This window comes from Anser brachyrhynchus (genome assembly GCF_964034855.1).
Source record: "Anser brachyrhynchus genome assembly, chromosome: 2".
Lineage (NCBI taxonomy): Eukaryota > Metazoa > Chordata > Aves > Anseriformes > Anatidae > Anser > Anser brachyrhynchus.
In genome coordinates this window covers 65233180-65257741 of record NC_137695.1, presented here as the reverse complement: position 1 = coordinate 65257741, position 24562 = coordinate 65233180, and the positions used below count along the sequence as shown (strand labels likewise).

Below are 24562 nucleotides of genomic sequence, written 5' to 3'. Positions count from 1 at the left end.
AAATGGTTTTTATAAATATATTAACAGCAAGAGGAGGGCCAAGGAGAATCTCTGTCGTTTGCTGGATGCTGGGGGGGGGGGGGGGGAGTGGATGGGACATGACTGATGAGGATAGGGAAAGGGCTGAGGTTCTTAATGCCTTCCTTGCATCTGTCTTTACCAGTCAGGGTACTCAGCGTCCTGAACTGGAAGCTTGGGACAGGGAGCAGAAGAAACTCCCTGCAGTTCAGGTGGAAACAGAGACCTGTTGCTCCACCAGGACTGTCAGAAGTCCATGGGCCAGATGGGATCCACCTGAGGGTGCTGAGGAAGTTGGCAGATGTGACTGCTGGGCTACTTTCCATCATCTATCGGTGGTCATGGTCATCCAGAGAGGTGCCAGATGACTGGAGACTTGCTAATGTGATGCCCATCTATAAGAAGGGTCATAAGGAGGACCTGGGGAACTACAGGACTGTTGCATTGCGACCCCATGGACACCAGGGTTCTTTTAGGATCAGTAACTGCTACCTCTTTATTGATGACATAACTTCATTCCTTGTTGCATTCCCGTATTGAGGACAGGCTCCCTTCTTATACTATTCGCCCAACAGCAGTACTTTTCCACTACCCATTCATTGGTCAACAACTTTGCCTGGCAACCGCAAACACCCAGCAACTTCCATGCCTTAACGGCTGGAGAACAAGCAACCCGAGATGGCAAGGAGTCTCCTGAATCACCCTTCTTTGTTCACTCTAAACTGTTTACATTCCTGATGGCCTCATCGTTAAGAGTCCAATGTTATCACCAACCATGGGGCTTGTCGACACCCATGGCCAGACTCCCACACAGGACTGTCAGCCTGACCTCAGTGCCAGGAAAGGCAATGGAACAGGTCATCTTGAATGCACACAGCATGTGGGGGACAACCAAGGGATCAGGCCCAGTCAGCACAGGTTCGTGAAAGGCAAGTCCTGCCTGACCAACCTCATTGCCCTCTATGACCGGGTGACCTGCCTGGTGGATGAGGGAAAGGCTGTTGATGTAGTCTACCTAGACTACAGCACGGCCTTTGACATCGTCTCCCACAGTATTCTCCTGCAGAAGCTGGCAGCCCATGGTGTGGATAGGTACACTTTTTGCTGGGTTAAAAACTAGTTGGACAGCTGGGCCCAGAGAGTGGTGGTGAATGGAGTGAAGTCTAGCTGGTCACCAGTCACGGGTCTTGTTCCTCAGGGGTCGATGTTGGGGCCCACCCTCTTCAATATCTTTATTGATGATTTGGTTGAGGGAATTGAGTGTGCCCTCAGTAAGTTTGCAGATGACACCAAGCTGTGGGGAAGTGTCGATTCTCCAGAGGGTAGGTAAGGCCCTGCAGAGGAACCTGGACAGGATGGGTCGATGGGCAGAGGCCAATGGGACATGTTCAACACATCTAAGTGCCGGGTCCTGCACTTTGGCCACAACTACCCCACGCAGCACTACAGGCTTGGGGCAGAGTGGCTGGAAAGCTTTGCAGAGGAAAAGGATCTGGGGATGTTGGTTGACACTCACCTGAACATGAGCCGGCCGTGTGCCCAGGTGGCCAAGAAGGACAACAGCATCCTGTTTTGTATCAGGAATAGCGTAGCCAGCAGGACCAGGAAGGTGATCGTACCCCTGTACTCTGCTCTGGTGAGGCCACAACTCGAGTACTGTGTTCTGTTTTGGGCCCCTCACTAGAAGGAAGACATCAAGGTCCTGGAACGTGTCCAGAGAAGGGCTATGAAGCTGGTGAAGGGTCTGGAGCACAAGTCCCATGAGGAGTGGCTGAGGGAATTGGGCTTGTTTAGTCTGAAGAAGAGGAGGCTCAAGGGAGACCTTATTGCTCTCTACAACTACCTGAAAGGAAGGTGTGGGGAGCTGGGGGTCAGCCTCTTCTTGCAGATAACTAGAGACAGGACTAGAGGGAATGGCCTCAAGTTGCACCAGGGGAGGTTCAGGTTGGAAATTAGGAGACATTTCTTCACAGAAAGAGTAGTCAGGCATTGGAACGGGTTGTCCAGGGAGGTGGGGAGTCACCATCCCTGGGGGTGTTTAAAAGGTTGGAGCTGGTGCTTAGAGACATGATTTAGTCATTGATAATGGCAGTAGGGATATGGTTATATCAGATGATCTTGGAGGTGTTTTCTAACCTTAATGATTCTATAATTCCGTGTTCATTCAAAAGTTGTTTGGTCCAAAGCTTTGTTTTCTCTTGCTCTTATCATTTCTAGGTGTATAAGTTGTATCATGTTGAATCAAAATTGAACACTGCAGTCCTAATTTCTCCCCATTCCACCTTCTGTGCATACAGATGTGAAGTTTTCATCTTCTTCACTGTACATGAATTTCTTTCAGTGGAATTCTTAAGCACCGGATGGATGGTATTGAAAAATTATCATCTGTTTCAAATTCTCTTATCAATGCTTATACATGACACCATGCACACTGTTCAGTCTGTTTTGAAGAGAGAATTATATTTTTTCAAATATATTTTAAAATTACATTTGCCATTCTAGTTAATCATTGTATCTGGTTCCATAGTACTGTTAATTTTGATAATAGCCTTTACCATGATGAAATTAAATTTAAAGTAAAATGTGCCCCAAAATATCCTTGCCTCTGCAGTACTATCAATAACACTGTAAATCCCTTATCGCTAACAAAGATACCATTTCAGTTAGTTTCTTGGAAAAGGCAGGAGAAGGATGAGGAGACACATCTCTAAGAAAGAAAGTTCTTTCTCATGCAGCCATCTTCTCATTACTATAGAATCATAGAATCATAGAATATCCTGAGTTGGAAGGGACCCTTAAGGATCATCAAGTCCAACTCTTGATACTGCACAGGTCTACCCAAAAGTTCAGACCATGTGACTAAGTGCACAGTCCAATCTCTTCTTAAATTCAGACAGGCTTGGTGCAGTGACCACTTCCCTGGGGAGCCTGTTCCAGTGTGCAACCACCCTCTCTGTGAAGAACCCTCTCCTGATGTCGAGCCTAAATTTCCCCTGCCTCAGCTTAACCCCGTTCCCGCGGGTCCTGTCACTGGTGTTAATGGAGAAAAGGTCTCCTGCCTCTCGACACCCCCTTACGAGGAAGTTATAGACTGTGATGAGGTCTCCCCTCAGCCTCCTCTTCTCCAGGCTGAACAGGCCCAGTGACCTCAGCCGTTCCTCGTATGTCTTCCCCTCCAGGCCTTTCACCATCTTCGTAGCCCTCCTCTGTACACTCTCCAACAGTTTAATGTCCTTTTTGTACTGTGGTGCCCAGAACTGCACACAGTACTCGAGGTGAGGCCGCACCAGCGCAGAGTAGAGCGGGACAATCACCTCCCTTGACCTACTAGCGATGCCGTGCTTGATGCACCCCAGGACACGGTTGGCCCTCCTGGCCGCCAGGGCACACTGCTGGCTCATATTCAACTTGCTGTCTACCACGACCCCCAGATCCCTCTCTTCTAGGCTGCTCTCCAGCGTCTCATCGCCCAGTCTGTATGTGCAGCCAGGGTTTCCCCGTCCCAGGTGCAGGACCCGGCACTTGCTCTTATTGAACTTCATGCGGTTGGTGATCGCCCAGCTCTCCAACCTATCCAGATCCCTCTGCAAGGCCTTTCCACCCTCAATCGAGTCCACAACTCCTCCAAGTTTGGTGTCATCAGCAAACTTGCTCAAAATACCTTCTATTCCTACATCCAGATCGTTTATAAAAATATTGAAAAGTACCGGCCCTATAGTTATACTACAGACTGAATGAGGGCAAACTGCCAAGCCCATACCAGACATCAGTTACCATGCCTCTCTGCCTCTCCTTTTCTTGCTGACCTGCTATCTATCCTACCATATCTGGGTACACTTCCCTGTCATCTCTGATGTCCAGAATCCCCCTTATTTGGAGGCATCTACTCCATCAGACCGTGCATTAGGTTGACATCTTCCATCCCACTGAGGTATAGGACCTGCAGACCATTCAGAGTCTTCTTCAAAAATGCATAGATATGCACCAAAATGAGTCCTGCTCTATTCTAACATTTTGCTGGGAAGGGAGAAGAGCAGAAGAAGGAAAAAAAAGGACCTTAGTTTCCAAGCCTGCTTTTCCCACTTTTGGAGTGGAGATGGTACAATCCTGCTCTGGGAAGGATGTTTAGGATAATCAAGAGCTACAGCTCATCACTAATGCTACATAATTAATATTTTTTTTTAATCAGCCCATTCACTGATTCTTGGAATCTGCTTCACTCTAGGTCAGAGATTACATGTTTACTCGAGCATGGAACGTGGAGCCTTCTGCTGTCCTCTACAACCCACAGCTACTGTGTAGGAGAGCAGATTTCTGGGAACCATCTGTATCTGGTAATTCCAAGGTGCGCAGAGGACTTTCTCTTCCACTCATCTAAAAGGTGACCTGCAAAGCCCCTGCATGGGGTTTCTGGATGCTGTCATACCTTAGAGGTTCAGTACCCTACAGTCTGGCTTTGGTTTCCTTTGGAAGATAGTTTCTGTCTGCTGGGATCTGAGAAGCAGCAGCAGCCTGGTAGTCCTAGTGCTGCAGGCATATGTGCAAGGCAAGATTTGACAAGGAGAGGAAGGTGTGTTGTGTGTGGTGGTTTTTTTTGTTTGTTTGTTTGTTTTTGTGCCCAATAGCCGTAGCACTGATACACAAACACACACCCTCCGCTGGCTGTTTACCCAATGGCACTAGCTGGACCCACTTCTCCCTGCCTTAGGAGCACTTAGGCGCTCCGCATCACCCCTGCAGGAGAACAAAATCTGCCACAGACTGCCTCAGCTCTGAACTGGGAAGCTGCATATATGTAAATAAGACCTTCCCTTCCCACCTGCGTGCACCAAGCGACCTTTCACATCGGAGCCTTGTCTCCAATAAAATCGCTTAGGCCATTTTTTACTGGAAGCGGTGGCAGGAGGAGGCGGTGGCTTGGTGTCGGCCACCCCCCTCCCGCTGCGTGAGGAAATGGCTCTCACGTGAGGGAGGCGGTAGCGCTCGCCTCACCCTACCCGCTACCTTGGGGGGGAGGTGCCAGTGTGTTCCGGGAGCTGCGCTCGGGTCGGCGGCGTGCGATGCCGACCAACTTCACTGTGGTGCCGGTAGAGGCGCAGGGCGAGAAGCGGGACCCGGCGGAGCGGGATGCGCAGCGGCAGGAGGAGGAAGAGGACAACAGGGACCGGGGCCCCAGTGAGAGAGAGGAGCGGGGTGGCGCCGGGTGTTTGTGTGTGTGAGGAGCGAGGTTCCCGGTGCCACCGGGCTGTGGAGGGGCGGGCCGAGTCGCTCCCGGAGGGCCTGTGCTACATGTAAAGGGGATGCCTTTCTTTTCTGTAGCGGGTGTTGCGGGGTCTACGTGCCCTGCTCAGGTGGGGGAAGTGCGGGAGAGGACGAAAGTCCGGTGCCTGAGGTGGCTGAGAGTTTATTTCTCTGTGTTTCCACATACTACTGCAGTCGCCACTGGCCGAGACGAGGAAGTACTCCCGGGTCAGCTCTAGCCTCGGGAGCGGGGCTGCTCGCTGCCTGCCGAGTGCGCGCGGCGGCCCGCTGAGGACAGTGAGCCGCGGTGCAAGTCTGGGTCTGCTTCGTGCCTTTGCGGGAGAACAGGAGTAACCAGCGCCGCTGGCAGTTAAGCGGGAAGGCATAAAAGCTATGTTTCTGTTTAAAAGTCAGGTCCCGGTGGAGTTTACTGGAGAGAGAGGAGGAGAGATTTCTGACTGTGAAGAAGAGTGTAATCATACCTGGATTGTTTCAGGTGTTTGTCTAGCTATGTGCCTGTGCATCAGCATCTGTGTTTTATTAGATGTGGTAGGTTTTTTACCTGATAGTAGTGCATTAGAAATGTTCTCTTCTACTAGGCCTCACTCATGATGGCACCGAGGTGAGAAGAATCGAACCTGAGGTGGAGCTTGAACATTGTAAGACTCTGTTCAGGGCAGCCTGTTCTGTGACAGAACGGGTATTTGTCTACAAGCAGTGGTGGGAAAATAAGAGCTTTTGTCACTCAGATAATAAGGCCCTTCTAGGGAAGTAATAACTCTATTTTCCTTTGGCTCAAAAGCCCTCAACACTTCCTCTTTCTGAAGTATGTTGCAGCAGCAATGCCAAGCATGGTCCCTGAGTAGGCCAGCACTGTGAAAGCTGGTTGAATCTCGCATGTTATTTTGGACACTGTATTACAGTCGAAACATGTTCCTAATACAATTTTTTTTTTAGATGTTAGATGATTACAGGTGAAAAGACAGGTTGTAAAAAGGCAGTTTGTCATAATGGTGGTTTCTCCTGCTGGTGATATAGGTCACAGATAAAATAAGGATAATACCATATGATGTAGGATGTGAACACGAAAATGTGAAAACAAATATTTGACAAAGTTAATTATTTATTTTCATCCATTTGTGCGTAAAGATTCCTTGGAAAGGTGGTTGAGAAAAACAAGCTGACAAAATTGGGTTGTTTGTTACAGAATTATAGAATGGTTTGGTTGAAAGGGAACTTTAATGATCTAGTCCAACACCATCTGTGTTTGAGCACGTGTTCATTTGTTTTCCCACAGAGCTTGCTCCCCTCACCCCCCAACCTGCCTGAAAAAGTTGCATGTTATTTGTAGTTGCATTTCCTTCAGTATGTTGAAATAATGAGCAACTGTTCAAATAACTGGCAATTTTTGTTAAAGTTTTTTTGTTGTTGTTATTCTTAAACTAAATTGAATAGGAAGTCATAAACAGTATAAACTCTGAGAGCAGTTTGATTCATATACTGGCTGGATAAAGGGCAGAAAAAAATGAATTTCTGAAGAGTGACTGCAACACAGAATTAATCAGTTTAGGCGGCTTTCCTTACAGTGATAAGGTAGTCAGAAAGGCACAGAGTGTGGTGTTAGGCCATATCACATTTCAAAATACTGAACATAAATATGAGTATGGCTAGACATGAGTTGTTAGTGTGCATATATATGAAGCATCTGGAAAGTCCGGAACATTCAGAAATCTTGCAGGGTTGGAAAAGGGAAGAGTGGAGTTGGTGCTTTTGTAATGGTTTATTTATAACCTTTTCATGGTGTAAGAGTTCGTAATTTTTCATATAATTAAGTCGAATTTATGTGGGCCTGAGAGTTATATTTGCACATTCTAGAAGACTGTAGTCTTCTAGAAATCCATCACTGGAGCCAATGAGTTTAATTTTTCCTGTTAATGGATCTGTAAATAACAAGTAGAGAGGAAAACACTGAAAAAGCTTTTTCAACCTGTAGACAAGGTACAGTCAGAGAGGTCTAAGTTCAGTAAGAGAGATTAGATGCTATACTTGGATACAGAGGTTGAGGAAATAAACAGCATACGTAATGTTGCCTTAGGTATTATACGTATCTGTGGTATGTAAACCTGTAATGCGTGAGATCATTAGATTAATGCTCTGTAATCAAATAGTTATCCTTAACTCATTCATTCTTCTGAGAGCTTTAAGAAATCCTAAAATACTGGATTTGTTAATATTAACCTCAGCTAAAAGATACTGTGGTTAAGCCCATCTAAAGGCTTGTGTTAAAACTAGCAGAAAACAGAACTAGTGCAATGGGGAAAAACATGCTTTTTCTGGTTTTGGAGTTGAAGTGAATGAGTGCTATAAAAAGTGAGAATTGCTAAAGTTGTAAAAAGGTGGAAGAAGGGTACAGCTGGGAGTAAAGGTGGGAGTAAGAAAACAGGTGGAATGAGACCTGCTTTAGATCACCCTCAGCCTATATAGCTCAGCATGTAATCTTATTGTTTGGGCTATCTAGAATTTTATCAGTTTTAACTGAATTGTATGGCTAACATATAAATAATTGTTTTGAAATTGCCTTGACTACCCTAGTCATTTTTTTTAAGTGTGTATCGCAAGTAAAATACTTTTGTTATTATCAGCTTTTCTGTGTAGTCTCCCTTTTTCATACATTCTCATCTGATAACTCATCTATGTGATCAGAGAGTAAGCTGAGATGTTCTTACTCTACGTTCCTCACTCCATAAACGTGAAATTCTAGCCTTGTATTTTCTGATTGTGTGACGCTTATATGTGTGCATAGGAGGTGAAAGCTTACATGAGTGGCTGCTTGCCTGGATTATAGTACTGGCTATAGTAGGATTTGTGATGAAGAGTTATGGGGAAGGTCAGAAATTAATGTTTGGATTGAACAATACTGTTGAAGGTTGGGGTCTTACTGATTCAGATTCCTCCTGCTACTTTGTATATATTTATGTGTACCTGTCTTGTTCAGTGATCTTATAGTTCCCTATAAGGGAAGAGTGCTTAGGAAATAGTAATTAGTAAAAGAAGAGAAGGAAAGAGTGATCTGTTCTAGGGGGAGTAATGGATGAAGTTTAATAAGAATTTCTGGCTTTTTTTTTCTTCACATACATCAGTAATAACTGCCTATTGTATAGACCTCTGAAAACTTTGAAATCGATCAAATTTGTCTTTCATTACAAGTTCAACATGTCAGATGTTTTGGAACATTAACTAGCATCCTGCAGTGTTATATACCTAGCCACAGCAGTGTCTTATTTAGAAACCAATATGACAAGTAACTCCTACAAAAAAACTTAAATTGAAGAACCTCAATTACAAGGAATATCAATGGCAAACTTGATCGATTCCAAAGAAGTCATAGCATTTGTACTTAAGTGGGGATTCTGTTACTTTCTGTAAAATGCTAATTCCAGGAAAACAAGGGAATAGTTGAGGGTGCGTATATGCAATGGAGGGAAGACAGGTTAATCTCACTGACATTAGTAGCTGATTTTCTGTCTGCTTCTGCTTAAACACAGGACCAGTCTGCAGTTCAGAACTTACTGCACAGAAAAATACATTACATTTTTGTGTTCTGCTTCATCCCCTTGCAGTTTCTCCATATCTTCACACTTATTTAAATCTCCATAGATTAAGTACATAAGCAGGATGGAGAGGGATAATGAATCAGCGGTGTGCATGGTGTTTCCAGTACTGGCCAGAGGCTGATGCTGTTGTCTAGGGATATACATGGGCTGGTGAACATGATATTGTTTCCATGTTCTTCCAGGCTCCAACCACTTGTGGGTCAGATATAGCTGAGGTTTCTGTGAAACTTGATTTAAAAATATAAACTCACAAAATTAAGAAAAAATGAATCAAATTCTAAATTTATTTTTATTCTAAATACACTCAGCATGTTTCTCCTATGTAGTCAGGAAGATAATGTGTTTTTGGTATATCAGAAGCTGGCAGTAAATTCTGCTGTTCAGTGGCATATTACTTTTTGTTTATTTCTGAACCAGTCATCAAATCAAGCTAATACTTGTCAATCCCTTTCCAGATTACTCGTGATTTTATAAACCTAATCCCATCTCAACCCTATCACTTTACAAACTGAGTGTGATAAGTCATTCTATGTGGGAATCATTCCTTACTACTTGTTCTCCTTACTGTCTTTCTCTTGAACTATTTCTACTTCTGTTCATTTTGGAAGGATGGAGGTTCAAGAACAGTGTGTACTAATCATGTTGTGAATGGACTATGCTTTTTATACCTTTGTCTAACATGGACTTTATTTTTCATTCCCAATGTTCAAGCTGTGTTTTGAAAAAATCTTTGTACAGGTGTTTTTATGAAAGTCATAAACAGAGTATCTCATTTATGAAAGATAAGAATCAGCTAGCTTGGAGCCGTACTATCTAGGGTTGTTTTCCTTCATGTATGTAAATACTGACTTTTACAATTCTATGTTGAATTTTGCCTGTTGTGTTAATATCCATTTAGTCTCAAAGGTCCTCTGCAGCACTTCACAATTACCTTGTGTCTTGACTAAACTAAATAACTTGAAAGAGTTTCCAGCTGTCATACCTCTGGGCACCTAATTATTTTTGTTGTTGCATTTTATTAATATATGGAACAGTATATGTCTCAGCAGAACTTAAACAGCCATCTGACTATTTCCCTTGTCTGAGTAGACCATACTGGTCTATTTTCATACTCATTTACTGATGGCTTATCTGAAATCTCCTCTTTCAGTCCATGGTCACTTTATTTCTTTAAGCATGTTCAGTGAATTTCATTTCAAATTCACATTCGTTTCAAATGTCTTGGCAGACTAAGTCAGAGATCCTGATGGCAGACTATATAAATTCGATTTCCATTCTTATTGATTCTCTGAAAGAGCACTTTCAGCTTTGTGAGGCAGTCTCCCTTTAGAGAAATTACTGGTTACTTTCCCCCTGCCCCTTGGCATGCTGTATAATACAGTTTTGGAATGGAGAGTACTACTCCTGTTGCAGAGAAAGGCACATCTGACAGTTGATCACAGGTGTGGTTGAAACGTAGGATTTTTCTTTGCTGCGAGGGGCATTGACTGTCCAGGTCATCTCCAGATGTATGCCTAGCTATGCCAAGAGACTCTAATTGGTCCATTCACCATTTCAAAATGATGTATGTAGCCAATTTAATTCGAGTGTTTCTGCTCTATTAATAGCTACAAGGGAAATAAGTGGGAATAAGAGAGTCAGAGTTAAGGATAATGAACTAAATAATTTCACTTTTGTAACTGTTCAAACATGTTTTTAGACTGTTACAGTGTTTTCTCCTTTACAGAAAGAGAATGTTAAGTTACTGCTTGATACGGACTACAAATTATTATTTTTATTCAATTCTGTTGATGTCATGTAAATTAAATGCTAACATTCCCATATAGGACTTATTGCCTAAGAGCTAAATATAAATAATTCTAGTTATAAAACAATTTTAGACTATTCTAGGAGGAGAGAATATCAGATATAGCGATAAAAACCCTCATAATGTTAAATTCTCTGATCCAGTAATGAAAATACTGTTACTGAGATCTCTTGATCATTTTATTGTTGGAAATCTGGCTTTCTTTTCTTAATGATATATTTCCAGTCATCAGAGTATGGTGAATAAAATTCTTCTGGTGCAACTGTTTTTTATTAGTTTTTCATAACAAGACTTTGTTCATAATGTTTTGTTATGGTATAATTTTTAAGATTATTGTGAACCATGTATTAAAATCTCAAGCACTGTAAGGGATATATAGTCAAGATGTTAAAGCATAGCAGATCATAATAGCTGCTGCTGAATAAACTAGGTCTGTCTCCAGTATTACTGTTTGTGGACTGTTTTAGGGAGCCAAAACAGCAAGAAACTGGCTATAATAGGAATACTAAGTTTTTTTCAGTAGGCTTTATTTCTGTGAGTCAGCTCATTGTAGAACAACAGCGTTGTTCCACTCCCATCTCAACACACATCGCCACCTTAAAAATAATGCAGATTATTTTTATTTGCTCTCTAAACTAATGAACTATAGTTTTATCAAAAACTACTTATTTTCTGGATTTGAGTAGAAATAATGAACTTGTGAGGATTTTTTCCCCTTTTACCCAACGTGGGTTCCATTGTTCAAAAATAGATTCTCCTAATTATTCTCCTAATAGATTCCCATAACCCTTTCCTGGTTTTTGTGGTGGTACTTGCATAATTGGGTAATACTTGTTTTCTTACTTTATTGTATTGGATGTACCAGTTAAATAAGGAGGATGTTTTGTGCATACTATAACATGTATAACTGCAGCTGTTTGTATGCCATGGCTTTGTGAATTGTCCAGATAGTAGTTAGCAGAATATTAATTATTTTATTTCTGTGGTTAGTATAGGTCATGCTATCAGGATTCTGTCTGCAGTAGCCTGCCCCCCTCCCCTTCTTACCCCTTCCCCCAGTGTATTATCTCTGGTCCTTAAATAACTTTGCTCTTGAATCATAGCTACAGGGAAACATAGCTTAATAATGTCCCTATCCTTTGAAAGTATTTATTTGCTTCCTAATTTGTCAACAGCTAGCATTCTTAATTAGCTCCTTTAATTAGCTCTATCCTTTAGGTCACTCACAGCAACGAAAAATAAGCACTATTCAAGCCTGTTTAGGGAATCGTTCTAGGAGCCTTTGGAAGATGACATTATTAGTGGCAACTGCTTTAAAAAACATTATTTATTATGAAAATATGTATCTGAACAAATTAAGATCTCACTCTTTCTGGAAGAAGAAAGGAAAAACTTACTCTCTTTCTTGCCTTCTAACAGGGGGACATGTTTGTGCCTTCTTACACTGAAAGCCTCTTCTTGCAAGCCTGCTTGCTTGAAGCGAGTAAAACCTTTTAGTAGATTATTTCTATCTTGAAGAATGGGAAGCTTACTTTCCTTGAAAATATAACAGGGCTTGGCTTTGTTACTTTAGAGCTGGCCTGATAGAAACGTACCAGGACAGAAACAATCGAATTGCTCGCTGCTATTGATTAGTCCTATCTCCCTCTGCTGGCAAGACTTATACAGTGCAAGTGCTCCTCAGTTCCACAAGCTGTTTTTTTTTTTTTTTTTGGGGGGGGGGGGAGGGGGGCGGGGCGGGAAGAGGTGTAGGAGTCAAAACGAGGAGTGACAAGAGCCAGGCTTTTTGCAGTATCGCTCACTTAAAGCAGCTCTTGCAAGAGGAGCTTTAGGAAATGTTCCTGGAAGGAGCCTTCTGGCCTTTCCACAGGTGACCATTTTTTTTAGTGTAAAGTGTTAAGGTCACAGAGAAAATTAGATTTCAGTTTTGATGCGAAGATTAGACCACAGGAAATAGTCTGCTCTAAGCAATAACATCAGTTTAATAGAATTGAAATAGTTTGTATGAAGTTGCTTGAGGCTAGTGTAGAATGTGTAAAATAAGTTAATGCATAAACCAGAAAACAATGGTATATCTAATTTGAAAGAGAATTAACAACTTCTAAGCCAAGTCGTAAAGGGGACCCCTTTTTAACACAAGTATTTTGAAATTAAAAAGAGTGCTTGCAAAGTTACTAGGATTATATTTTCAAGTGTTTTATTTATCTGCTACATCTTAAGTACAATACTACAAGCTCTTCCTACATAAAATCATTGTTTAGCAACTATACTTGCCTAAGATCTGTTCGTATGTACTTGATGCATAAAACCAACTTTTTTGATACTACATAAATCTGTGGAATAGGTTACTACTATTTGTTGTTAGTGTGTACCAATCTTTTTAAAAGTATCTCAAGGTGAATTAATTTGATGTGAAGAAAACCTTAAGCAATAGCTATTATTAGGTAAAGAGAGAGGTTTTCATTAACTTGATCCTGTCCGTTTCACTAAGTACAGTGTTTATTGCTAACAGAAATCCTGCAGCTTAATTCTGGTCAGAGAGTTTGTGACTGTCATATAGTTTGGCTTTATCATGTGCCTGTTCACAGTGCATGAAACCTTAATGATTTGTTTCAGGATTAATCCCTTACTAGTAAGAAACAGGATTTGAGGTCTTAAGCAAAGCTGGGAAGACGTAACTGTCAGTTTGTTTCCATTCTTGATGCATGAAGAATCAGCAGAGAAGGGTGATTTGATTTACTTTAATTATGAATGAGCAAGATAATGAAGAAAGTGGGCAAAATCCAAGTGAGTCTATTTCTATCTACAGTATTGCGTTTTAATGACTATTTTACTTAAGTATCAGGTTCTATACTTATAGCTGTCCTATGAAGTGTTTACAAGGAGGTTAAGTACATCATGTTCTGCTTTTCAAGGAAGCTTAAATTGTACTAGGCATTGGTGGCAATAGTGCAAGAAATTAGTTGATTTATTAAAAATACTTAGGCACTTATTTTAAAAGTATCACTTGTAAATGAAGTAGATTGCACTGACTTCCTAAGCCCATCCAATGGAAAAAAAATAATAATTATGGTGGTCAAGATGTGTTCAAAGTTATTGATGTCTCTTCCTAATTTGAATTTAAGTAAGGCAATTGTTCTTTAAAAATTTGGGTTTACTTTAGCACTCTAGAGAATACTTCTATACATTTTTGGAGTAGGAGGGGTAAGAAATTAATTTAAGATTGTCTGAGTCCTTTTATTGCCTGCTAATTAAAAAAAAGACATATAGGAAGTAAATATACATTATGAAGAAGATGGAATTTATGCTTTTTGCCACAGGCAACATGACACTTAGATATTTAAGTGACTTTTTAAATTTTTTAACCTTAAAATATTTATTTACAATAGATGCTTTTTTCTGCTTTTACAGACAGCATCTTGTCTTCATGTTTTCATTTTATAGTGGTTTGTTCTTAATATGACCCAATACTAACTTCATGAAATGCCTACCATAGTTTTTATTAGAAAGATCACTATATCTTGCTAACCAGATCATACTTCAATGTACATGGGCTGTGATTAAGAGTTGCCATTTGAAAATGTAGTGTTTTTTTTTAAATGTACCTGTTGCTTAGTTTGTTAGAGAACTTATCAAGGCCAAGCTGATTTGTGGCTATATGGTTCAATTTAGATAGTTTTCAGAGAAGTGAGAAATATCTGTATTCTTTTGCCATTTAAAAAATAACCTGCTTTTTCAGATTAATGTTAATTTGTTACAGTATAACAGGAGACATAGATGCTTGCCAAATGGGCTTGTTTGGTCAAAATTTGCTTGAATACAAAGGCAAATAGGACCATTTCTTGAATGTGAACAGTGTGTGACAGGTATAGTGTGGAACAGTGAGGAACCAGTGAATCTGGAAAGGATTTAGGGGTCAGACTGGAATAGAATAGCATGATCTTGGTTTAATGCTGTGGTAAAGGGCATGATCCTTGCAGTAGAAAGGTGATTATTATACTTCTGTAAATAGCACAACTGAGATTGTAGAAGGCTGTATTTGATTTTTTAGAGTTTGTATTTTCTTATATATCTTAAAAACTGGAAAGGATGTTGCCACAAAAATGACTGAAGATTAGGAGAATGCTTTATGAGCTTAGTTGGTTTAGTTTTTCCAAAAGAAGTTTGAGAAACTTGATGAGTATTGTAACCTTCACAGATGGAAAATAAGGAGTGCAAGTGGTTAAATTCAGAAGGTATACTAGGAAGTTACAGATAGAAATTCGAAGATTCAAATATAGAAATAAGGAACAATTCTTTGAGATTTTTCCTCTAATTAAAAAACAATCATAACAGGAAAATATCTACCATTTTATTTTTATTTCAATTCTGAAAACGTGAGGGTCAAATCTCAGCATGTTTTGTCAAAGTTGTAGAGCCTAATGAAATTCTGTAACCTGTGGAAAGACAGGAAATAAGATTAGATGGTCTAATATTTTTGTCCTTAATCTCTTGAACAGGCATCTCAGTGCAAATTTAGGATCACTTAGATGACTGTTTGCCTTCTCAATTCCCAAGCTCTGGTCTGTCATTTTGCCTAAGACAAGATACCTGTGATACTTTTTTTAACGTTCCAACTCCTTTGAATTGTGGAGGAGGAGGGTGAGGGCAGAACTGTTACTGTCGTTCTATGATTTAGTTAGATTGGCATTAGTGCTAAAGAAGTGTTTGCTTACTCAGGCTGCTTATTCTTGTCTCTGTAGTGACAGCATAAGCACTTGTGTAGTGAACACACAAACTCAACTGGATTCAAAATTGCAGCAAAAAATGAAAATAAAAGCAAAATAGTTCTCTCTGAACTCTGTATTACTCCACCAACCCCTGCTGAATAGTTTACAGTTCTGTCTGTGTGAGGACCAGGATTGGGTAAGTTATAAGATGAGAGGGACACCTTTTTTGTGGCAAAGTGGTCTCTGCCTGTTTATGTTGATTGTAAATCTATACTGTTGAGCTCTGTCTTGTGCTGTGTAATATCGACTTGCTAGGATTTGTTTAGATATTTTTTATTGGTAATGTACCTTAAAGTATTCACCTATCAATGGTTGTGAGGGTCACTACTCTTCATGAAACTTTCGAGGAATGAGAATTTGAACAATGTGCTTCTTTGGCTTTATGACCAACACTTCGAATGCAGACTTATTTCAAATATAAGTTTTGTTTGGTGCATGGAAATGTTAATGAGAAATTATTTGATAACTTTGGCAGTTCTGAACTTTGGGCTAACACAACCCTAGGACAGTTTGTAATAACTTTTGTGGGTTACATTGCATCTGCAATTGGAAAACTGATAGATTGGTTTTGGGGCTGGGTTGTTATAATAGCTATAGTTGCTCTTCTCATTAATTGTACTAGAGAGGCTTGGGTAAAACTGCAAATCTGGATGTATTGTTTATTGTCTGGAACTTGGCCTATGGAAGCCAAGCAGTTGTAAGAGTAATGAACTGGAGAGAATAGTACTTTGCGGGTATGCAGTACTGAGGCGTTAATGAGGAGAAGAGATGATGCACGTGATGCAAAGATGAGAAGGAAGATGCATACGGATTTTTTGCATAGAGGGTTGTTTTATGAATATGGATCTGTGAGTTCTGATAATATGACAGTTGTGTGGAGGACAAAACCGTTCCTTAATGGCATGGCATCTGCTGGTGGTCACTGGAATTGGAAATCATTATCCATTTTTGAAACTCTGCAATCCTTTTTTTATAAAAAGGAAAAAAAAGGTGTGTATGGGAGGGCATGGACTATGGATCTATGGCCTTTCTGAATATTACCTCCCAAACTTGAGACATGTCTTCATCATTCTCTGTTTTCAGATATGCATCTTACATAAGAAAAACAGTGTAATGGAGCTGATAAAAGCCAATTTCTCTGACAATTATATAGTAAACTGGCACATTCCATCATGCTCTGTAAAAAGCAAACAAAAAACAACAAAACGCACACCACACAAAACAACCTTCCCCCCCCCCCCCCTCCAACAACAACCAAATAACAAACCTACACACAAGCTTGATAGCTGGTCAGTGAAGAGGAGTGGGAATTATTCAGGTTGTAGGACTTGAAGCAGTTGGATCGGTGATAAGCTTATCAGCGATAAGCTTAAGTAGAGAAACAAAAAAATCATAATCTTAAGTAGAGAAACAGAAAATGGAAGCTGGACATTATGGTAGAACTCTAGATAAGAGCAGTAGATTGTGGATGAATCTTCACTGGACCATGGAATAAATTCTAGAGGCCTAATGGACAACAGCTATCTTTTGAATCTCTGTGTCTTGATACTAGTAAGTATTGTGATACCGTGAAGCTAAGGGAGCTATGAAGACTGGTTGACAACACTCCTGAATGATATTCTGTCTCATCTGCTTGAAGGACTGAGATCTGTTTTTCTCTTATTACAACCAGGATGGTATTTGAGGTGCCGAGACTGCCTTCTGGTGTCTATCTTAGTAATAACATTGTTCTGGGACTTTGGGGGGAGGGGGGGGGGGGGAAGTGCCCTGGAAGGAGTAGAGAGTAGAGAACACATGGAAAAGAACAGTTTGTTCTTCAGCTCTTTTTTAATTATGTGGTGAAGAGACTGTGTAGGTGTTATTGCTGTAACTTGTAAATATAAGGCCAAAAACCACAAGCAAAGGACTTGAAGCTATTTGGGAATTCCAGTGTTGTGACAGTTACGAGCACATAATGCCTCTTGTATTGCATGGACTGGAAATTAGTGGAAGTGATGCTGTATTTTTTTTTTAAAAAAGGTGTTTTAGAGCAGGGCAGGGGATCTACAGCTTTGTGAGATTGATATTTCAATAAGGAATAGAATAAGTATGGCATCTCATAGGAGAATCATAGATACAGATCCCAAGAATCCTAGATCCCCACAATTTTTGCAGCTTTTCTACAAAGAATTATTTTGTAGCTTTTTGCATAAATTCCTGCCTCAACACTGCAGAAGTGTTTGTTTTTTTTTAATGGAGTCCATAAAGTACGGAAAAGTTAGGCTAGCATAATATGCCCCCCACATCCCCCAAAGGTTTATGTCAAGTTCTATTAATGAGAGCTTTTAAGTAAACTAGAGAGGTGATAATATGTAGAAGTTTAAAAGACAAAATAGACTAACCTTTGTAGAGTGTTAATTTAAATTTTATTTCCTTAGATGTGGACGCAGTCTCTGCAACTGACTCAGACCTTCTTGAACTAACCCTTGGGAACCCCTTCATTTTTGGAAACCTAAGACTTCAAAAACAAAAAGGCAAACAAAAACAACAGCAAAAAAAAAGCTAATTATTTCTTTTTAAAACAATATAGCTACATCAAGTGATCTGTAGATTTTTCAGAATGGTGATTCCTTATCAAGATAGATAATTTGTAATTGTCCGCTTTTTGAAGCAGCAATTTGACTTTAGTTCCATTTGCTTTCTGGAATATTCTTAAAACAGTATCTTCTGAACATCCCTTTTATGCTAAAACCTTGTTGTTGTTTTGTTTTACAGCAGGGGATGGGATTGCCAGGGAAAGTAGTCCATTTATTAACAGTGCAGAGATGGACAGAGGAAATATGTATGAAGGAAAGAACATGGCACTCTTTGAGGTAAGTCTTTTTTATAAAATATTACAACAGAAAATTTATTTTACCTTCAATTCAGGTTGTGGTAATAAGATAGAAAACAAGGAAAACCCTCTCCTTTTTTCCTGAAATTTAGTGTAGTGGGGGAAAATCAGTGGGAAATTTAGTGGGAAAAACATTACATTTCAACAGGTTGGAATGCTGTAATCAAAAAAGCTCATTTTTTTCTAAATTCTAGTTTATATATGCAAAACCAGTAAATATTGGTATGCATTGCTGTGAAGAGAAGAAATGAGCCTTCTTGCATTTAAAATTGTTTGTCTAGGAATTAGAAGTTGTTGGTAGTTGCTGAAAGTTTTAATCTAGTGGTTTTAACAAAGCATTATCAAGTATTAAAAGAATCGGGAAATATATTATGTTGAACTGGGGAAAAAGACTATTTTTAAGGAAGCGAAGCTATAAGCTGTGATAGGCCATGACTTAAATATATTGTCCAGTTACAATGTATAGCATACCATAGCTATTTCTGCTTTCTAATATAAACATCTGATTTATAATGCAAGTTTAATGCCTGTTTAATTCACTGAGTAATTGCAATCATTTACAGGGCAAAAAAAAGTATATTGATATGGTACACTTAAGTGCTGTTTTCACGTTGAAATGGTACTTTCAGTAAGTTTAGCTTAAGTTTTACTCCAGCAGCATCCACTGGTCTTGCTTTGGTGCTTTGATTAAACAAGGTCTTTGTTACATTGCTTGCTCATCTTGCTGTTGTATTCAACCCACCATTCTTGTATTCCTCTTATGCTCCTTCCTTCTTTCTTCTAAATATCTTTGCACAGAAGACATGTTTCAGTTCCCTTCTTCTGTATGACCAGAATACTTGATTTTACTACTTTTCACTAAATCTTAGAGAAGATTGTGCTAAAAATCAAAGTGTTGTTAGTCATTAAATGTCTATTTGTCACTTACAGAATTTTTTAATAGTTTTTTGACAGAAACCATGATCGAGTTTAGTCACTGAATTTCTCTCCTTCAGACTCTTAACTCATTAATATCCTAAATTACCTATTGTTCAAATAAGCCGCTGTATTCCTCAGTGTTGATAAATTGTCCGTACCTGCTGCTTTTTCTTCATTGTCCCTAATCTACTTTGAATATGTGCTTGCATCAGTTATTTTTAATACTGCCTGATGTTAAATCCTCAGCTGATGGTATAAAGAAAACTATCTTTTGCATATCTCAGATTATGGATCATGCTGTTATAGTGTCTTCTTGAAAACATTCTAGTGACTTCATCACCATTGCTGATGCAGTGTTCAATCTTTTCATAGCATGTATTTTGTTGTGTGTTTCCTAGTCTCATGTTTTCAGCTGACTTGTTTGTAACATTTCGTACAAAAGTACAAAAAAGTTAACATTTGTTGACTGTGATTATTATGACTTAATGCCTTCAGGCAAAGATGCCTTAGTTCTTATATCTTACTGTTTGCCATCCTAATCTCGTCTACCTCTGTTTGATCTTGCATGCTTGATTTAATTTCATAGTTCTGTTTTCCTGGAATACTTTTATTATATGTGCTTCTTTGGGATTTTTATTTTTAGCATGCTTTGGTTTTGTAGCAGATATTTGGCTGAAGAAAGATGGGCTGACTTCTGTGTTAAGTAATACTACTTATGTTTAATTACATGTCATAAGAATATATGTGCCTATATTTTCAACAAATGCATGCTTTGGAAGTAGTATGCATGTTTTGAGATAAAAATCTGTAAGCCTACAACAGTAGGTTTGGGAACGATCCTTAAGAATTGTGGTTCCTGAGAGGTCTTCAAGTCTGAAGATACTTGGTGCTTGAGAGAATTATCAGAGGCAATTCTTTAGGTGTTTTTTCCAACATCCAGCTAGTGTCTAATGATGCTGCTAGTACAATCCCATAAACATTGTCCCTTATAATTTTTAGAATAATGGCCCTTCTCTAGATTTCCCTTATATTCCAGCTTTACAATCTGCATATTCTAAGATAGTTTGCTTTTTTTAAAAAAAAAAGGCAATATAGCCTTGTAGTGTTGACCTTCTAAAAAGATTTAGAACTTTTGTTGATTGACAAATGACTAGTATTTTGTCACGCTAGTTTCTGGATTTGAGTTAGTCAGGGCTAACCTGCTGAGTTTGTTTGAAGTAGTATCATAAAATCATGACTAAAACTTTTTAATAAACACAGTTGTCTTAAAATCCCAACAGGAGGAAATGGATAGCAATCCCATGGTGTCATCTCTTCTTAATAAACTAGCAAACTATACGAATCTGACTCAAGGTGTGGTGGAACATGAAGCAGATGAAGACACCAAGCGAAAAGAAGTCAAGGTATTTAAACGTCTGATAAGCTAGCCACAAAAAGAGGAATATTTTTCAAGGTTAAAAAAAAATAAATCAATGGATGCCTGAAAACAGGACACTTATAATACTGTACTTAAAATTGAAGTGTTCACAATATGACTCAATTTGTTGTTCTTGGAAGCATATTTTAGCAAGAACTTGCTGTAAAAGTCCTAGATGAAATGTGTAAAACTAGGACTCAAAGCAAGCACTGCAAGCATTGCAGTTTCCTCTTCCCTTCTTTTCTTCTTCCTTCCATCCTTATATGAACATAAGTATTTTTATCTACCTTTGGTGAGGATGCAATGTAATTTTTTTCTCCTTTGTTTGGTTTAATGATGCATTTTATTTTTTATCTCAGGTTGAAATTGAAGGAAAACTTGAAAACTCTGTTAATATGGCAGCAGTTTTGTTTTCTGAGTAGTTCTATATTTTCCATGTTCAGAGGAGGGAAGGGCTCTCTAACACATTTCTAAACATATTTGCTCAAAGATAACAGCTAAAATCTCTGAGGATTGTCTGCTGGACACCCAAAATCCCTATCTAGACCTCTAGGAAAGCAGTATATGCAACCTAGTCAATCTGCAATAAGATGTTAGATTGCTTCCAACCGTTCGCAGAGGGATCGGTTCAGAAGGAGAAAGGCTGGATCAAAAACATGCAGCTTGACAAATCACAAAATCTTCTATTTGACGAGAGATGATGAGGTGGAACTGGCAGGGCTTGGAGAATGAACCACAGAATGAAAACTCAGGGTAGATATAGGAAAAAGAGTACTGGAAATTATTTGTCTTTCAGTAGGAGTGGGTGTGCTGCTACTGATTATTTTGTCTTATTTTTTTTTATTCTGAGCTATGGAGGAAGAAGTAGAAGTGGATAAGAATGAATAGAATCATATAATTATAGAATCATTGAGTTGGAAAAGACCTCTAAGATCATCTGGTCCAACCATCCCCTTAGTACCGATGTCACCCACTAAACCATGTTCCTAAGCAACACATCCAATCTTTCCTTGAACATCCCCAGGGATGGTGACTCCCCACCTCCCTGGACAACCCGTTCCAATGCCTGACTACTCTTTCTGTGAAGAAATGTCTCCTAATTTCCAACCTGAACCTCCCCTGGTGCAACTTGAGGCCATTCCCTCTAGTCCTGTCTCTAGTTATCTGCAAGAAGAGGCTGACCCCCAGCTCCCCACACCTTCCTTTCAGGTAGTTGTAGAGAGCAATAAGGTCTCCCTTGAGCCTCCTCTTCTTCAGACTAAACAAGCCCAATTCCCTCAGCCACTCCTCATGGGACTTGTGCTCCAGACCCTTCACCAGCTTCATAGCCCTTCTCTGGACACGTTCCAGGACCTTGATGTCTTCCTTCTAGTGAGGGGCCCAAAACTGAACACAGTACTCGAGTTGTGGCCTCACCAGAGCAGAGTACAGGGGTACGATCACCTTCCTGGTCCTGCTGGCTACGCTATTCCTGATACAAAACAGGATGCTGTTGTCCTTCTTGGCCACCTGGGCACACGGCCGGCTCATGTTCAGGTGAGTGTCAACCAACATCCCCAGATCCTTTTCCTCTGCAGAGCTTTCCAGCCACTCTGCCCCAAGCCTGTAGTGCTGCGTGGGGTAGTTGTGGCCAAAGTGCAGGACCCGGCACTTAGATGTGTTGAACATGTCCCATTGGCCTCTGCCCATCGACCCATCCTGTCCAGGTCCCTCTGCAGGGCCTACCTACCCTCTGGAGGATCGACACTTCCCCCCAGCTTGGTGTCATCTGCAAACTTACTGAGGGCACACTCAATTCCCTCAACCAAATCATCAATAAAGATATTGAAGAGGGTGGGCCCCAACATCGACTCCTGAGGAACACAACCCGTGACTGGTGACCAGCTAGATTTCACTCCATTCACCACCACTCTCTGGGCCCAGCTGTCCAACCAGTTTTTAACCCAGCAAAGGGTGTACCTATCCACACCATGGGCTGCCAGCTTCTGCAGGAGAATACTGTGGGAGACGATGTCAAAGGCCGTGCTGTAGTCTAGGTAGACTACATCAACAGCCTTTCCCTCATCCACCAGGCAGGTCACCCGGTCATAGAGGGCAATGAGGTTGGTCAGGCAGGACTTGCCTTTCACGAACCTGTGCTGACTGGGCCTGATCCCTTGGTTGTCCCCCACATGCTGTGTGCATTCAAGATGACCTGTTCCATTGCCTTTCCTGGCACTGAGGTCAGGCTGATAGGCCTGTAGTTCCCCAGGTCCTCCTTACAACCCTTCTTATAGATGGGTGTCACATTAGCAAGTCTCCAGCCATCCAGGACCTCTCCAAATGGCCATGACTGCTGATAGATGATGGAAAGCAGCTTGGCAATTACATTTGCCAACTCCTTCAGCACCCTCGGGTGCATTCGATCAGAGCCCATAGATTTGTGGGTGTCTAGCTTGTCTAAACTCTAACTGAATCCTCTTCAACCAGGGGAAAGTCTTCCTCTCTCCATGTTTTCTCTCTTTTCCAGTCTTTGTAGTGTGTGGGAGCTAGACTTAGCAGTGTAGACTGAAGCAAAGGCGGCATTCAGTAACTCTGCCTTCTCTATATCTGCTGTCACTAAGTCACCCACCTCATTTAGCAGTACACCCACATTTTCCTTAGTCTCTTGCTGCTGATGTATTTGAAGAAGTCCTTCTTGTTGTCCTTGATGTCTTTTGCTAAATTTAATTCTAACCAGCCCTTGGCCTTCCCAATTGTACCTCTGGCAATGTTCTTATATTCCACCCAAGTGGTCTGTCCATTCCTCCACATCATGTATGCTTTCTTCTTCTGTTTAAGTTTTCCCAAGAGCTCCTTACCCATCCACGCAGGTCTCCTGCCCCCCTTGCTCAACTTCTTTCTTGTAAGGAATCACTGATCTTGAGCTTGGAGGAAGTGGTGTTTGAACATCTGCCAACTTCCTCAGCACCCTCAGGTGGATCCCATCTGGTCCCATGGACTTCTGACAGTCCTGGTGGAGCAACAGGTCTCTGTTTCCACCTGAACTGCAGGGGGTTTCTTCTGCTCCCTGTCCCAAGCTTCCAGTTCAGGACGCTCTTGAGTACCCTGACTGGTAAAGACAGATGTAAAGAACGCATTAAGAACCTCAGCCCTTTCCTTATCCTCATCAGTCATGTCCCTCCCCCCCTCTTCCCCCTCCGCATCCAGCAAAGGATGGAGATTCTCCTTGGCTCTCCTCTTTCTGTTAATATAAAAACCTTTTTTGTTATCCTTAACCATAGTGGCCAGGCTGAGCTTGTGCTGGGCTTTAGCCTTTCTGAATTTTTTTCTCTGCATATGCTGGCAACTTTCTTCTACTCTCCCTGAGCTGCCTGTCCCTTCTTCCACTGGACACAAACTCTTTTTCTCCCAGACACTCAGTAAAAGTTCCCTGTTAAGCCAAGCCAGTCATCTTCCCCGCCAGCTCATCTTATGGCACAGAGGGAACAGCCTGATCTTGTACCTTGAAGACTTCCTTCTTGAGGGCCATCCATCCTTCCTGGACCCCTTTGCACTTCAGGACTGACTCCTGAGGGACCCTCCCTATCAGTGTCCTGGACAATTCAAAGTCTGCCCTCCGGAAGTCCAAGGTAGAAGTTTTATTGACATATGCTGCCCCCCCCACCAGCTTCACTAATAATAGACCATTGCATGGTGGCTCTGCCCAAGACAGCTCCCAACCACCACACCTCCCACCAGTCCTTCTGTGTGAACAGCAGGTCTAGTGGGACACCCCCCTGGTAGGCTCACTAACCAGCTGAGTCAGGAAGCTATCTTCCACACACTCCAGGAGCCTCCTAGACTGCTTCCTCAGGGCTGTATTGTATTTCCAGCATATGTCTGGGAAGTTGAAGTCCCCTGTGAGAATAAAAGCTGGTGATTGCT

The 24562-nt window shown here is 40.9% G+C and overlaps 1 protein-coding gene across 16 annotated transcripts in view; it reads left to right on the top strand.

Annotated features, from left to right (window-relative positions):
- Nucleotides 1-4796: 4796 nt before the first annotated feature.
- Nucleotides 4797-24562, top strand: part of LOC308188652 (solute carrier family 12 member 7-like) — a 78924-nt gene continuing 59158 nt past the window's right edge. For 2 of the 16 annotated variants that reach the window (XM_080577929.1, XM_080577928.1), the window contains exons 1-3: nucleotides 4797-5193; nucleotides 18204-18301; nucleotides 20520-20642. In XM_080577929.1, coding sequence (XP_080434055.1) covers nucleotides 5079-5193; nucleotides 18204-18301; nucleotides 20520-20642 — 336 coding nt within the window. In that variant the 5' untranslated portion in view covers nucleotides 4797-5078. Of the gene's footprint in view, nucleotides 5230-5252; nucleotides 5756-5858; nucleotides 5919-12581; nucleotides 13468-17866; nucleotides 17963-18203; nucleotides 18302-20519; nucleotides 20643-24562 lie in introns of those variants that run through there. The other 14 variants (XM_080577924.1, XM_080577932.1, XM_080577937.1 and 11 more) reach the window with 14 other exon arrangements.